General features: G+C 52.8%; 1 protein-coding gene across 1 annotated transcript in view; it reads left to right on the forward strand.

The window, feature by feature from the left end:
- Window positions 1-15,881, forward strand: part of LOC104671765 (protein tyrosine phosphatase receptor type N2) — a 521,621-nt gene that overhangs the window by 368,043 nt on the left and 137,697 nt on the right. The window contains exon 4 of the mRNA XM_030932929.1: window positions 8,901-9,113. Within this exon, the coding sequence (XP_030788789.1) occupies window positions 8,901-9,113 (213 nt within the window). The remainder of the gene's footprint in view (window positions 1-8,900; window positions 9,114-15,881) is intronic.

The raw sequence follows: 15,881 nt of genomic DNA on the forward strand, positions 1-15,881 counted from the left end.
GCTCGCGCGCTGCCGGCCTGACTGCGCCAGGGGCCGGGAGTATGTGGGGAGGCTCGAGCGACTGGGAGCGTGACCCGTGATTCTGCTCCACTCCTTTCGCCCGCAGAGCGGTGGTCTAGGCCAGACCATTGACCTGGGGAGGGGGAAGGGTAAGGACGCAGCTCGCACGCCTGGGTTTTCACCGCTGTCTCCCTTCGGCGTTTTGGGCCAGCGGCCGACATTCGCCTGGACCAAATGGTGGCAAAGTCTCACCAGTTCCGCCTCTGGCAAGACACTTTCTACGCGCATCGGGACCTAAACACTCGGGACAGCCCTGGTAAAGTGAGCAGAGGGGCTCTCGTCTACTCGCCCTGCATCATTGGCCTGCTTCCATTTGGAAAGGGAGCAAAAAGGCCCGAACGGCCACACTGGAAAAAGTAACTGGAAAGAACGATGTGCCGTGAATTTTTCTCTTGCCAAGAGTGGCGACGCACCCCACCCACCCCTCCCAGGACAAAGGTCACAGCAGAGCCGCGCGCCTTGACTTTTCTGGCCGAGGTCTCTCTCCCCTCGGTGCTACCCTGAACTTGCCCAGTATGAACGATGAAAGGCAGAAACACTGAAAAGAAAGAAAAGGCGAAGGCCCTGGCTTCGGCGTTGTACCAGTGACTGACAAAGCTGATGTCCATTCATAGTCTCGGGCGGGAGAGGGTGTTTGGAGAGCCGCGGCCCCTTAGCCAATTGCTGTCAGCAACATGTGGGGGGGGGGACATCGCTATAGCAACCGGTGGCTGGGCCGCGAGCCGCGCCGCCGCCGGCCGGGTGCGCGCCGGGCCGGATATAAGGCGGGGCGCGGCGGCCGCGCTGGTTGGAGCTACGCGCGCGGCCGGCGGCCCTATGGGGACAGTCCGGAGCCCGCCCTGAGCCTGCCAGCGCCGCGTCCCGGCCCAGCGTGCCTAGCCCGGGGGCTGGGCCGGGGCGGAGCACGCGGAGCTGGGCCCAGCGGCCGCGCAGAGCTCCGGCGCCTGCGGGCTCCGAGCCCGTGCCGCCGCGCAGCCGCTGCCGCTGGAGCAGCGACGCGCGGCACCTTTGTCTCCACCGGCCGCCCTAGAAGTTTGTGGTCAGAAGCGGATGACCCCTCTAGTCTGTGGCTCCAGTGCAGGGAAGCAGCTGGCTGTGATGATGGCGCTGCCGCTACCCGCAGCTGCTGCGCCCCGAGGCCGCTCGGCCCGGCGCACGCCCCCACCTCCTCCCGCGCGGCCGCTGGGCGCCGGCCCAGCTGCAGGTAACCAGGGGTGCCGGGCGGGGCGCGGGCGCTCGTGGTGCGGTTGGGTGGGCCCTGGAAGAGGCGAGAGAGGCTGGGATGGGGGCGGAGGGAGCAGGAGGGGCCCACGAGGGCATCACCAGGCGCGTAGGTGGTGGGGCGAGGAAGAGAGCTTTCGAAGGCTGGAGGGCGCGCGTGGGGGCTCGAATGGGCAACCAGGACGTCCGAGAGCTCAGTGCAGGGGGGTCTCTGCATCTCCGCAGGACCCCTGTCAAAGGCTTGGGCTGGCAGGGGAGAGCTGCGCCTGGGATCATCCCCAAGTGGGTCTAGGGTGGGCATGTGAGGAGGAGCGGGCAGAGGGCAGCTCTTTCTGAGCGCACAGATTGGGAGGGGTGGCAGCTGTCCTGGCCCAGCGCCCCGCGGAGACCGCCCCAAGGAGGCTAGGACCTCCCGGACTTCTCCCCAGCGCTCTTCTCTCGGCCTTTCGCGTTGCTCCCCACTCCCTGCAGTTCCGACCATTGCAGGGTGCGGGGGGTGTGCAGGCACGGAGATGGGAGGCGTGTGGGAAAGGAGGAGGGAAGGGGCGAGCAGCCAGGATGGAGAGGAGCCAGTGTGGGCGCATTTTCTTCCTAGCCCATTTTGGGGCGCTCTTCGCCCTCCTCACCAGGGTCCGGGAGCGCGCCTCCGAGCCACGGGAGTATCCCAGCGAGCGGCGAATTGGAGGACGCCGAGGGGTCCTGCAGGGAGAGGCGTTCCAGAGGCAGGTGGGGACGCCTCGGAGAGGCCACCTCTCCTCCCCGAAAGAGAACTGCGCTTTCCCAGCGCCTCCCCCACCCCAGGTGAGGCGGCCGCGTGCTCGCCAGAGAGAAACTTGTGACTGGACCCGAAGCTGTTGGAACAAGGGACATTTCCTTTCTTCGTAACTACCAGTGCAGTTCCGAACATTGGCCTGCTCCGTGCTTTTAGAGAAGCGTCGCTCCAGGGAATCGGGCGGACCCCCAAGTTAGAGTTAAAATCTCAGCAGAATTGCCTTTTAGGGCCAGAGAGAGTCTCCCGCCCTTTTTGGTCCTCAGTGCGCTGAGCTGGGCGCTGCAGGCTGGACGGCTGGGAGAGGGGCCCCGCCACAGCCCTGAGGACGACGCGCCGGAGACTCTCCCAGCGGCTCTGCAGCCCCCGGCCCTGCCCGCGGGCCCCCGCCCCGTGCGTCCTTCTGCTCTGGGTTCAAGTCACCGACCTCCGTCCTCGGACAGCGGCCCCGGGGTCCCGGGCATGGTCCCGCCTCCCGAGCTGCGCGTCCCAGCCGGCACCGTGGAGCCACCCGCCTGGAGTCCGGGGCGCAGCGTGTCCGAGGGGACTTAGCCCAACCAGTCTGTCCTTGCGTCGCCGATCCCAGATTTTAGGACGGGAGCAAACAAGAGAGGAAGCGAAGGTTTGTGCGGAGGAGGGAGCTGGAAGCTCTTCCTTTCACCCACACAGAGGAAAGTGCCCTCCCGCCCCCTCCCAAGCACACCCCTCTGCGCTCCGGAGAAGAAGGCGGCGGTGGCGGCTGGCGCGGCCCGGGGGCTGCGGGCGCCGGGATTCCCTGGTGGACGCGGGCATGGTTAGGGACCTTGGTCCTCCCTCGCGGCCGGCGCGCTCTATGGCCAGGAGTCTGGGCCGCAGTACCCTCCGCGCCGGGACCCCTCTCAGGGCTCTGAATACCCGCGGCTCCGGAGAACCCTTGGCCTTCGTGTTCGGCTCTGGGGCCTGATCTTTACGACTCCTGTGGGGATGCTGTGAACCGGCGAGGCGGGAGGGACCGGGTCGCTGGGGAGAAAGCCGAGGCTGCGGTCGGGGCCGAACGTTGACCCTCCCTTCCCTCGCCCTGTGCTCAAAGTCGTGCCACAGAGGGGTCCTGACAAGCGACGCTAGGCGGGTCTTGGGTTGGGGCTTCTGGGTCCGGGTAGAGAAGGCGAAGCGAAACCCCCCCAGTCCTGAAGAGGGTCTGGTTCTTGCGGTGTGGGGAGGCCGGGCACCGTCCCGGGAAGCACCTGGTGCGGAAGGCGCGCGTGCGTCCAGGCAGGCCTGGGGACCAGGCAGCATGATATATAGGGGTCAGGAGCCGGTGCCTTAAGTGTGATCGGCTGAGTCTGAGTTTGGGTGTCATGAAAACGCCAGCGGAGATCTGAAAGAGGCTGGGGGCGCCTTTCTCAGGGGCATCCTTCCCCTGCTCAGTTTCTGGGTCCCTCTCTCCCACCGGAGACAATCTGCTGGTTAAAAATTAGTTTGCACAAGTGTGCTTCCCGCTTTGAACATCAGTATCATAAATCTTCCCTGATGTCTTAAAACACAGTATTTCTTTAAAACTGATGTTTTAGGAGTGCTTGAAGATGGCAATAGACAATTTATTACCTTTTTTGTATATTCACTTTTAAGTGTATGCCTGGAAAAACTCAATATCCCAACTTATTTTCCCAATAATAAGTATATCCCAACTTATTTTCATTAAAGTTTACATTTAAGAATATTTTTTTCTTGAAGATTCTTTTCTTTTGCTTTTTTAGGTTTTTTTGGCCACTTGAATGGCAGATTTGCAAGTACAATTTCATCTGCACAGAGGAACAATAGCTTTCAGTTGCACAAAGGGCTTCTCCCACCCTGAATTCAGACCGCAGTGCCTCTTGCTCTGATAATAGCTTCTGAAAAGATTTTGTAATGCAGAGAATTAATACATGATTATTTCCGCCTGACTTCTCTCATTTATTAGAATTCTGTGGCAAATTCCAAATTAAAAATAGTTCAGTTAACAGCTTTAAAAAATACTTTTAAAATATTTTAAGATACCCCTTCCCCCATTTTTTAAGTTGTATCACTTACTATGGCCTGAAAACTTAAAAATGTTGATCAGCCCTAAAGTGAGAATTATTATATTTTAGGAATACATTTTAGTAAATTTAGAATGAAATTTCCTAATAATTCTAAGACTCATCCAGCAAACCAAAGAAACTTGTTACAGCAACTCATTAATGGTCTCTAAAACTGACTTCTAAGTTTTAAGAGAAAAAAAGTATTTATAATTGAGTAATTTAAATGCAGACAAACATAGGATGAGGCTGGGACTCAAATCTGATTCCTTAGAAATGATACAAATGAAAGCATCAACAATGTTAGAAGTTTAAGATTAACTGGCACTGAGCACCTGTGTCCCTGCGTCTTTATGGTGCAAGCATATTTGAACACTGCACACCAGTGACTCACAAAATGAGCTGCTCCTGTTAACTGGTTACATCACACAACCTTGGAAAAGGACTAAATCTGGCTACCAGTCAACACATATTTACCATAAAGTTTTGTGTTTGTGTGGCTGTATCGGCTCTCACAATTGAGTTTGGGCATAGAATGTCCTTTTTTCTTTTAAGCATACCACATGGACAGCTAAAAAAGTTCCGAAGGCATTTTCCCATAAATGGCTCACAAGGGCATGTGATGGAAGCCCCAGCCACCTCCACTCACGGGCAGGGTCAAAATAATTAAAATTTGTCAGGACAGTGTCTGCAGATGCTAATTTCTAAGACAGCTCCACAAATTGTCTCTGTGGTCATACATTTATTTTGAATCACAACTTTTGCAATACTGTATATTCTAAATTTGAGGAGTTGCAGGTGCAGCTGGTTGAGAGGAAGAAATAGGCAATATTGTACTTCATCTTACTCTCAAGATAGATCTAACCTGGCATAAAATTAACTTAATCATTCTTGATTATTTTTTAAAATTGTAGTATTCCTGCATCTGAGAACTTAGCACTGAAGTGTGCCTATCTGTGCCTTTCCCTGACCCCAGACGCACCCCTGCAGCCTGTGTTGCCAGGCCTCCTTCTCCCTCCTCCTCCTCCTCCTCACTTCTCTGTTCCAAACTTTCAGTCATTGAGCTGCCGCTGTACAGAAGGGGGTGTTCTGCTTTTAAAAGACGCCTGACTGTAAATGTCAAAGTCATAAATATTTAAACATCATTTTCTTTCAATTTCAAGTCAAGACTGATAAGATGCCTCTAATTAGTCTGGGCTCTCTTCGGGGTCCACCCGCCGTGGTTCAGCCTTGGGGGGTCGGTGCCCATGGGGGAGAAGGCGCTGAGGACCACCAAAGCCACACCTGGGTCAAGACTGTGTCTCAAACTCACTTTTAAACTCATTTCTTTCTCCTAAAGGCCATGGCTAGCAGGAGTTTTAAGATATTTTTTAACTGCACAAAAAGGAAGGGAGTCAAGTCATTGTAAAGTTATTGGAACTCAATCACTTAAAAAAAAAATTCTTTAAATCTTTGTTTCTTCCGGGATTCCTAAGACCTGACTTGCAGCCAACAGATTTTCCCTCCGCATCACCCTCCTGCTCAGCGCTGGGTGGGACACTTGAAACCGTCCTGGGCGTGGAGGGAAGACTCCTTTCTTCCTTTTCTTCTGCGGTGCCCGAGGGCGGGTAGGGAGGCGGGTTTCCCAGCCGGGCCCTGGGATCCAGCGAATTCTACGTCAGGCCGGTGGACCCCAGTCCGTCCCTCTGTCAGCGTTCCGCCCTCCCCTACAGTCAGACCCTCCTCACCCTCAGCCGCCGCGCTGCCCTCGGTCACAACTTCCCGACTGTCCAGGTCCCGCGGCCCCGCGCGGTCGCCGTCCCAGCCTCCCCAGGCCTCCCCCAGGCTGCAGGAGGGGCCTCCTTGTGGACCGGCCGGGGGAGGTGGGCCTGGGGCGGCTCCCAATCCTTCTCTGCTGGGACAGCGCGGGCCCAGGCAGCAGGGAACCAGGCGAGGTTGGTGGAGACAGGACTCCAGGGGACTGGGGCTCCTTCCTTCCCCTCCGGGGGCGCCTGGGACCCAGCCGGGACCCGGGAGGAGGGCCAGGAGCTCTCCGGGCAATCGTTCTCTTTGACATTTTTCTTTGACCTTTGAGTAAATCCAAGGGCGCCAAGGGAGGCCTCGAAAGCAGGCCTTGTTCCACTCCTGCGCTTGCGAGCGCGTCGAGGGTCCCGGCGACAGCAGGTGTCTGCCTCCCTGGGAACAGCCTGGGCGGGCCCCGGGTACCTCCTGCCGCCCGCAGGCCAGACCGCCTCCTCCGGCCCCCACGCGTCCCCTGCCCTCACCTGGCCTGAGTGACCGCGGGCAGCCCCTATGCCCCTTCCTTGGGGAGCCGGAGCCGGCGGCCGCCCTGCGCCTCGGGACCCCACACGCCCGCGCGCATAGCCTGGGTGCCACTGCCGGGTCCGCCACACGCCGTGGCCCCGCCGCCCCCTCAGAGCCAGGGTGGTCACCGCGCGCGTGTGGGCCTCACGGCACCGGGCAGGAATGTTCGGAAAGTCCCTGTTCCCGGGCGCAGTCGCCCACGTGAGCGCGCGGTGCCCTCCCGACGTCGGGGGAGCGGGGCCAGGGTCCCCTCCGCGCTGGGGCGGGTGGAGGCGCGCGGGGGCCGTGGGCCCAGCCGGGATGAGGGGTGGGAGGACGACGGGCGCCCCCTCCGCCGGTCGCGCCGCTTCCTTTGTTGTTCTTGTTACGTCGGCCAAGGCGAGGCGGGACCCGCGGGAGGCGAGGGGAGAGGGGCGGCGAGGGTCGCGCGCCAGGCCCCCGGGAAACGCCCTCCCGCCCAGGTGTGGCCTCAGGGGACGCGGCCCCGCCGGCGAACATGGACCCTGGGGTGGGCAGGGGACCTGGCCCCTGTCCCGGCGCCGCTCGGACCCCCACGCCCCTGGGATCCGGGGTCACGGCCGCTCATCCCCGCCTGGGTCCCCCCGCGCGCTCTGGGGTCCCTCCGCCGGCCCGGGAGGGCACAGGGCGGGGCTGCCGCCCACCCAGGAGAACCAGCGCCCGCACGGGGACCGAGGAGACCCCGGCCCGGGGGAGGCGGCGCGTGGCCGCGCTTTAGGTTTCGTGAACTGGCTGTGCCCAGGGAGGGGCGGGGAGGGGCGCGCAGGGGACCTTGTGGGCGGACCCCGGCAGACTCTGGGGCTGGGTCGCGCGGCTCCGGAGTGACTTCTTTCTGGAAGAGACTGTGTGGGCCGCAGGGAGGGGGCGGGGAGGGGAAGAGGCCGGGGAGGGAAGACCGGGGAGGGGGCGCGGATGGGATCTCCACGCGGAGGGCCGCCGTGCGCGGCGGCGGGACCCAGCGGCTGCTGCGGGGTCCGGACCAAGCGGAGTTCGGGCGGCTCCCCTGGCTCCCGCCCCGCCTCGCCCTCCCGCGTCCCTCCCCACTCCCCTCCCCCCACCCCGCGCCTCCTCTCCCCTCCCCCGTTTCCCCCTCCCTCTCTGCGGCTCCACCGCCTCCCGCCTCCCGCCGCCCGCGAACCTCGCGGTCCTCCTCCGAGCCGCGCATCCAGGCAGGAAAATCCGGGCGTCTTTTCTCATTTAACCCGCGTTTCCATTAACTCAGTCCCGGCACCAGCTAATCCGCTGCACCGAAGGCAAAAGGAGGCTAATTAATGACCAGCTTTTCCAGTCAAGACTGGCGATAATTGCTTTGGTGGCCTTTATGATTACAAGATAAAAACGGGCCCGGCCTGACATAAGAGGCACTGTGTACGCTGGGAGACGGGAGGAAATGAAGAGTTGGGAGGCTGAATACGGAGCAGAAAATTACTAATAGAAGAGAGATAATGAATAGGCCGGCCAGGCATTCATGGGGAAAAATCCATTTTGTTACCACGCGAAATTAGGTGGTGGAAAGGGGTTTGCTAATTGTTCTCATCTTGTAGCAGCCGGGACCGAGGCCGGGCGTGCTCCCCCATTTACTCCCCGAGTCATTGTGCAGCGCGCGCGGTCTGCGGGGCGGCCTTCCCATTTTCCTGTGGCGTCCTTAATTGTTGCTAATATACCTTCTAATGAAGCTAATGAGGGGAGAGCCATGCAATTCTTTGCACGTGGAGGCAAGTGAAATGCACGGAAAGGACTTTCTCATATTTTCACCAGCACTACCCTCTCCCTCCAGAAGCAGTGAGAATCTGAAGGGGTTTCCTCCCTGGGAAGTGAAGTTCCAAAGGCTCCTTTCAAGGAAAAATACGTAGGTGCGAAGTGTTGTGGTCTGCGCCAGGCCACTTCTGGAGAGTGGCTGGAGTCGGTGGGATTCGACCAGTGCTGCCTTTCAAGACAGGTGGATCCAATCCCCTGATCCGGGAGGGAGAATGTTCACGTGAAGATGCAGAGCCAGTCCCACGTTCCTTTGTTGCTGAAGATGTGCTGGGCTTGTGTGGCTACTTGAAGCCACAGAAGGCTCCAGGCCTGCCCACCCTCCTCCACCGCCTAGCCTGGCCTCCCCCCAGCACCCCCGACAATCACTGTGCAAGCTCTGGACAAACTGCTATGCCCGGTTAGAAGAAAGGATGGATACTTTATTTTACTGAAGGCAGCAAATTAGCTGCCAAATACTTTACATAAATTTGAAAAACAGCCACCACTGAGGGAAAAAGTGATGCCTCTGACTGTCCTCTTGAGCACGCTGCAATCTGCGAGGTGCTATTTTCAAATGACTTCTGCTTCTCCTTTGACGGGGGTTGTTCCGCTGGGCCCTCCCATTGTGGCTCCAGGGCCAGCGCAGCGTCCTGTGGGGCTGAGCTTTCCACTTTGAAGTTGCATTTGGAGACGTGTGTTTTTAGGAGGTCATGCTTTGTCAGGAGCTAACATACCCCTCTCTCCTTGTCCTGCAGAAAAGCAAACTCAAGTTCCTGCCTCCTCAGGTGGAGCAAGAAGACTCGACCAAGTTCATCGCACTCACCCTGGTCTCCCTCGCCTGCATCCTGGGCGTCCTCCTGGCCTCTGGCCTGGTCTACTGCCTACGCCATAGCTCTCAGCACAGGCTGAAGGAGAAGCTCTCGGGACTAGGGCGCGACCCGGGCGCAGATGCCACCGCCGCCTACCAGGTAAGAGGAGACTTTTTAAAAAGTGATATATTGGATTTATCTGTTGAGCAGGCAGATGATCGCATTCCTCTCTGGCCCCTCCTCCATTCCCAGCAGTTGCTCATGTATCATAGTTTGGGGTCTTTTATGATGACAATTTGGAACTTCTCATCGGCATTCGTGCAGATACCTAGCAGCCACAGTTGTACAGCTCTGTATTCATCTGCTCTTCTTGGATAGTCTCATGTTAGCTCTGAAAGTATGTTGTTAATTAGAGGTGTGGAAAAAGTACAATACACGAATGATGTTTATCTGTTTTCTTAGTTTGGCCACTACTAATGAAAAGTGCCAGAGTTGTGAGATCAGTTGGTGTGTAGGTGTTTGAAGATGTCTCAAAAACCATCGGCTTCCTTGGGGTCTTCTGTGAAAAGATCCTAACCTACCCAGTTGCCACCCTGTGTTGTTGTCCGGTACAGTGAAACCTAATGCTGACCAGGGGAAAGTGACCCGTGCGTGTCCCCATGAGGGACACCTTCTCTAGAGGCACCACAGACACCCCTGGAAATCTGAAAACCAGGGAGGATGTGAGGAAGGCAAGTTCAGACCAAGTCGGGCATTTTAAATAACCACAGAGTTTTTGAAAGTTCTATAGCACACATTTCGTATTTAGTATTGTCCTGTAATGAATATAGGCCTTCAGTTTTAACAGCGTTACAAACCCAGAATACTTCCATCAGTCAAGGCAATTGATTCCTTTGCATATAAAATATCATTTAATTCCAAGAAGATATTCCCATTTGGGAAGGTAGAATGACTCCTTTAACCACTGTTTTAAAAGTTTGGTCAGTACATATGTAAGATTTCCTCATTGGACTGGATCCTTTGTTTTCTCTAGTCACATGATTACAGTGTGCAATACATCTTGTAAATAATTCATCATTTTTACAGTCGTATGTAAAGTAAATATTATTATTCCATCATCAGAGTTACATGGGTGGGCTCTCCAGCCTCTCTCCACAAAGCGCCCTCCAGCACCAAACCCTCCTGCTGCCTGAGCTCCTTGGAGCTGGCTTTTCTATACTTCGTGGCTCTCAGGACCCTCCCCCACATAAGGAATTTACACAATCTGTATGCTTAAAAGAGACCACAAGATAGCTTTTCCTCCCATTTCGAACTTCCTGGGATTGCCATTGAATAGAGGAAGCCTCCAGTTTTCTGGAGAGGGTCACCAGCCCGGTCAGGACGATCTTTTTCTTATAAAGAAATGGCAACTTCAGATGTGTTGAGGATGGCATTTCAGTTGCAGTGTGTAGCTTTGCTTCAAAGCAAAAGGAAAATCACGTTTGAAGAAGCAGCCTGAAAAAAATGTCACATAAACTAGTAAGAATTTATCCAGAAATTCCATTGAGCAAGATCTTCAATGTGGATGCCAGGTCTTCAGGCCAAGTCTGTGTCGGTACATAAATAAATTATCACACCAGTTCTGTTCCATGCGTGAGAGACGGAAGATCATACAGGCAGAGATTTTTAGAAAGCGTGGCACCCTTTGATATACTTTGAAATTCAAATATAAAATATTGATAGAATGGAAAGGTTAGACTTGCATGCAGAAATGACTAATTTGAAAAAAAACTGCAGGTTGAAAATGCATACTTAGGACTGAGTTTGTGATAATTAACAGAAAAAAAAAACGCCTTCCCAGTGACAGCTCTAATTAATAGTATCTGTAATTAAAATCATGCCCTTCCAGCAGGAAAATTGTTTGAATTTCTTGGAGTGACCTTTTTGCTGTTCCTCCTGAGGGCATGGTGGTTAAGTTGATATTGATTTTATAATGAGCTCTGGTTTGTTTAATAAGAATCTGTAATCCAGACAATAAATGAAATGTGTGCTTTTCTTCAATCCAGATTAATAAAAAGAAAAAAAAAACTTTTTTCTTTAAAAATGTGATCTAGGAAAATTTGGAAATGAAATGAGTGTAAAGACTTTCTGGTTGGTTTAGCTTTGAAATCACTACAAAATACCCTTTAGGGAAGTACTTTGATTAAAGTGGGGGTTTGCCCCATCACAGTGGATTTTCTCCTGGTGAGAAAGTTCTAGGTGCTGAACTGTTGTGTTGTTGTCATTTGTGTTTTGGCAGAGCAGGACTCAGTAATGAGGATGGGGACTGTATGATTGTTCGCTTTGAATTTAGCTGAGTAATGTTTCAAGGACTCAGACAATTGCGGTTACAAGGAGAGGATATTTACTTTGGTAAATGAAGCAGGTATTAATTCATTAATGTTTCCATATCCCACTTGAGTTTTCTATCACAGCCATGAGTCCCCCGTGAAGTGTAAAAATCTGTTTAAAAAGTTTTTTAAAACATTGCAAACATAAAACAAATTTCAGGAAAGGTGTCTTCTGGCATTAATGTATTTATTTCTGGCTCACTGAACCTGTGTACTTTGCTGATTCTCTAATCACAGTGAGGTTATGGATGATAATTCTCATCACTGGGTTACAAGGAAAATGGAACAATTTGATCTTATGCTTTATTTTATGGGGACATGATGGAATTACTCAATTCCTTTTCTTAAAGCTTCTGAAAAATAAAAAGATGATTGTGCAAGTGAGGTTAGAAGTAAGTAACCTAGGAGCGAGAGAATGGTAGGTGGCAATAGCATAAGTTTTATTAATATCAGAATATGAAGTTACCCTTTAAACAAAAGAACTTGTGTTCTTACCTGGGGAAAGGAAGGTCAGGAGCAGAGACGTTCTGATGGGGTGGAGGAGACGGGTGTGTGGAGGTGGTATCCCGGGGGCACTGGGGACCTCAGGTTATAGAACTCCTTCCTTCCTCCCTGGGGTTCCAAAAGGTGAATCCTCGTGTCCTCCGTTAAACGGCAGCCAGGTTAGTGTCCTGGCAAGGCACTTCCAGCATGACCTGGGAGGCCCTCGTGTTGCCAGCCTCTGACAAAGCATTTGTTTGCCTCAGCCCTGATCGTGCACGTACATCATGAGTGCCTGTGCAACCCCCTCCGGCCCCCCGTGTGTGTGAGTCAGAGCCTGGGCTTGGGGCCACAGGGCCCACGTTGTGCTCCTGGGGAGTAAGAGCTTTTCTTAAAACAGGTTTGAAGCAGTAAGGAGGTTGAATTCTTAGCTTCTAATGCAAACACCTTTAAACGTGTTTACCTGTCCTTCTTCAAAATAGAACTATTTCATGGACAGGGTCAGGATTTTAGAGCTTTCTGCGTTTACGTGAGAGTGTGATATTTTTGCTTGTCTTACCTACTGGGAAAGCAAATCTTTTTTGACAGACTCTCATATTTTTGACAACAAGATATCAACCCCATCAGATAATCCAGCCAAGTTTAATTTGCTCAGACTGGAGCAAAAATTGGGGATATTAACTTTCAGAATAACTGAAACATATTCTGAACAGACTGCTCCCTCCAAACTTCTCCCCATTGTTTTAGTAAATATTGATTTTTCTTCTAAATAGATAAAACATGATATATTTGGATTAATTCTACACTTCATGATCTGAAAAACCAATTTTATTGACTTTTATTCTTTTTTTTCAAATTGACATAGCGTGCCATATATGCATATATGTGTGTGTGTATATATATATTTATACACACATGTACACACACACACACACTAAGGATAATGTGAAGACACAGAAGAATTGTGATTTTTGGTAGCAGTATACCTTATGCATTTTTTTTTCATGTAGGTGTCCTATTTCTATGGAAGGTGATTGGGTAAAAACTGTGCCAAAAATAAGTCGTTAGATGATTAGAAGACATTCTCCTCCTTTTCTCTCTGAGTCTCTTTGAATGTTGCATCCATTTCCTTGAGGCTTTGATCATCTTCGAGCAGCAAGTTTAGTATTCTGCCAGCCCACTCTCCCTTCCCCGACATGAGGGCAGAAACTCCTGCAGAATTTTCAGCAAGTTCTCTTTTGATGGTTTATTTCACAATACCCAGCAGGTTTCCTTGTGTACTTGGAGGCCTTTGGAACCAAACTCAGAGGAAAGCATGCATCCGGGCCACGGGGACCTCCTGTAAACAGAGCGGCTAAGTGCACATCTCAGTTGCTGCTGCTGCTGCCATTAGCAAGTGATTACGAATGCAGTGACAGAGTGGTGGCAATTGCAGCAAAATGAGGGTGCTCAGTTGACTGGGGCTGGTGTGTCTGCAAGTCCCAAATGCACCCTGACTTCTTACCCCCGGTGCAGAAAGCTGAGTTCTGACAAAGAGCACAGGTCACGCCTTGGCTCATTCTCTGGGGCTTTAAGAGACCCTTCTTTCTCTAGGCGAGTTTGATCTTCAGGCATTGGTGTAATCACGAGTAATAGAAGTAGGATGTTCACAATTAAATTGGACAACAGTTACTTTTCCTGAGGTTTACTTGACCCCACCACAAGTTTTTAACAAAGCCTTTTCAATAGCTCTGTATCTTAGAATGGCTTTCCTCACTATATACTTAAATTTCCAGGTCAAAATAATATATTTTTTTGCAAATGTCAAATAAGCAAAACCTATGCTGCTTCAAAAGTGAAGGGCACCCTGTGAAAACTGTGCCAGATATTTTGTAATTATAAAAATGCAACATTACAGAACATTATGAAATAATTATTATTAGAGAACATTTTATTATAACAGTCAAGTCTGAGAATGGAAATTTTTCCAATTTTATAACACCTTTGCAAATGTAGCTGATAGTACAGATGTCTACAGGTAGAATACTCTTGAAACTTTGGAGACATGGATTCAGTTTTGCAGATTGTCCTGGAATAGACTCCAGGCCCCTGGAGGATGAGGCCCTGCCACTGTCCTCCCATGCTCCATGGCGCCCAGAACGTCCCTGGCCTAACTAGGAATCAGCAAATGCTAAATGGTTGTCACACTGGTGCCAAATCCCATGGTTCCTGATGTGAAGGAAATCTAAAGGAAACCTGCAGAATTTTGCCAAGATGATGAGGGTAAAGGACACGTGTTGTCCCTAATGTGGGAAGAACCTGTTTTTGTTTGCCTGTATGTTCAGTATCAGATCATCAGTGTGTGGGGTCAACCAGCTTGGTTTCTGCAGGCTCCATGGAATCATCTAGATACCTTTTCACCATGAGTCTGAACGTTTTTCTGGAAGGTGCCTGTTTGAAGTGCATTTTTCTCATAAATCTGAAGCGTTCACGGATGCAGTTTCCAAAAGCAGTATCTATCCTGCTGTTTTGCCCAAAATGCTTCCTCAAATACAGCTCCTGAGAGATAGAGCTCAATCTTCAGAGAACAATGAAGTCTCTGGAAAGGTGGCCAGAGAAACCTTTAAACATAAAACAGAAGCATGTGGCTCATTGGGACACAGCAAGCCACTCCCTCCATCAGGCAGTAGTCATTAGATCAGACTTAATTGAAAATCACAGAGACCACTCAGTGAGATATTTGGGAAAAAAAAAAATTAGAAAGTCTAAGACATGAAAATTTGGAGGGCTGAATTCTGTGGCTTCTTTTTGGCACTAGGCTATTCCTGTGTTTGCTTTGACCTTGGTACCTTTCCAGACCTGGGTATTACTTGAATAACTGCTTCCTAAGGAAGACACCTCCTGCTGCACACAAGGAGGGGCGAGGGAAAGGAGGTGGGGGCTGCAGGCTTCTCCCAGGCGTGCTCACCCTGCACTCCAGCAGCCAAGGAAGAGGGCTGGGCCCCGGGAGGAGGACGGGTGCTCGCACAGCACCAGGGGAGGGGTGGTGTGCATGGTGTCTGTGGGGCGGGTGCTGCTTCCCTTAGGCCCATGCTGTGTTCCAGTCTGCCTCACCCATTTCACTGCCAGAACCAGAGAATTCTTCCTTCTCGCCAAAGCCAGTGTTGCTCCTGGGGTGACCCCTGCATGCACAGCAGGTCCTTCTGAGCCCCTGTTCCTTGATACCCCCATCCTCCTCATCAGTCACCCACCCTGTGGAAAGGGACCCAGGACACCTTCCCCAGGCATCTTCTTATCTCCCAACCCTGTTCTACAAGGGGGCAAAGTCAGCAGCAGATAAACTGAGATGCGCCTCAGCCCACAGAACTGGTGGCAGAGCTGCACTGGGCAGTCCCGGGCTGTGCTGTCCCCACTGCAGGGTGTTGAGGGGCTAGCCCGGGCTTCTCCGCCCCGCAGGTCTGGACAGCTCCTCCACCATCTTTCCTCTGTAGTGTGAGGCACTGTGGGAGATTTGGGAAATGGTGACATCCTTTCTTTCCTTGGTTGATGATTTCTTGGAGATGAGGAGTTTGCAATGAAACAGTGAACCGGCGGTAAACAGCATTAGTCCACACGTCGCTAGGAGGTGATTCGTGTGAAACTGAAATCAAATCCTTGGAGATGACAGAGGAGGGGCTGGGCCAGGTGGTGGGTGGAGCTCTTGGTGGCTGGTGGGAGATGGAGGCGTGGCTGGGGCAGGTGCTAGGGCCATCTGTAGGGTAGGGACAGACCCAAGAGGTGGGCATTTGCAGGGCTGCGAGGAGGAACTGGGCTGAAGGGGAGAGGTCCTCCCAGTTGGGCCAAGAGTTTAGACAGGGAGCAGGGGCATCGGGGAAGGGATTCGGCGGCAGGTTGCGAGCAGGCCCAGAGAGGTCAGCTCTTTGAGTTCATGACAAGGACAAACCCTGCAGTCTGTGGCGCTCCGAGGGACAGTCCGTGGCTCAGTGTGGCTGAGTGACCCCAGGTGGACCACAAGAGGCACATTCCGCCTGCTTTCACCCCCATCTGTTTCTTCCTTCTTATCTTATTCCCCTCTTGCCACACTTTCCATCATTTGAAC

This window comes from Rhinopithecus roxellana, chromosome 6, assembly GCF_007565055.1.
Source record: "Rhinopithecus roxellana isolate Shanxi Qingling chromosome 6, ASM756505v1, whole genome shotgun sequence".
Lineage (NCBI taxonomy): Eukaryota > Metazoa > Chordata > Mammalia > Primates > Cercopithecidae > Rhinopithecus > Rhinopithecus roxellana.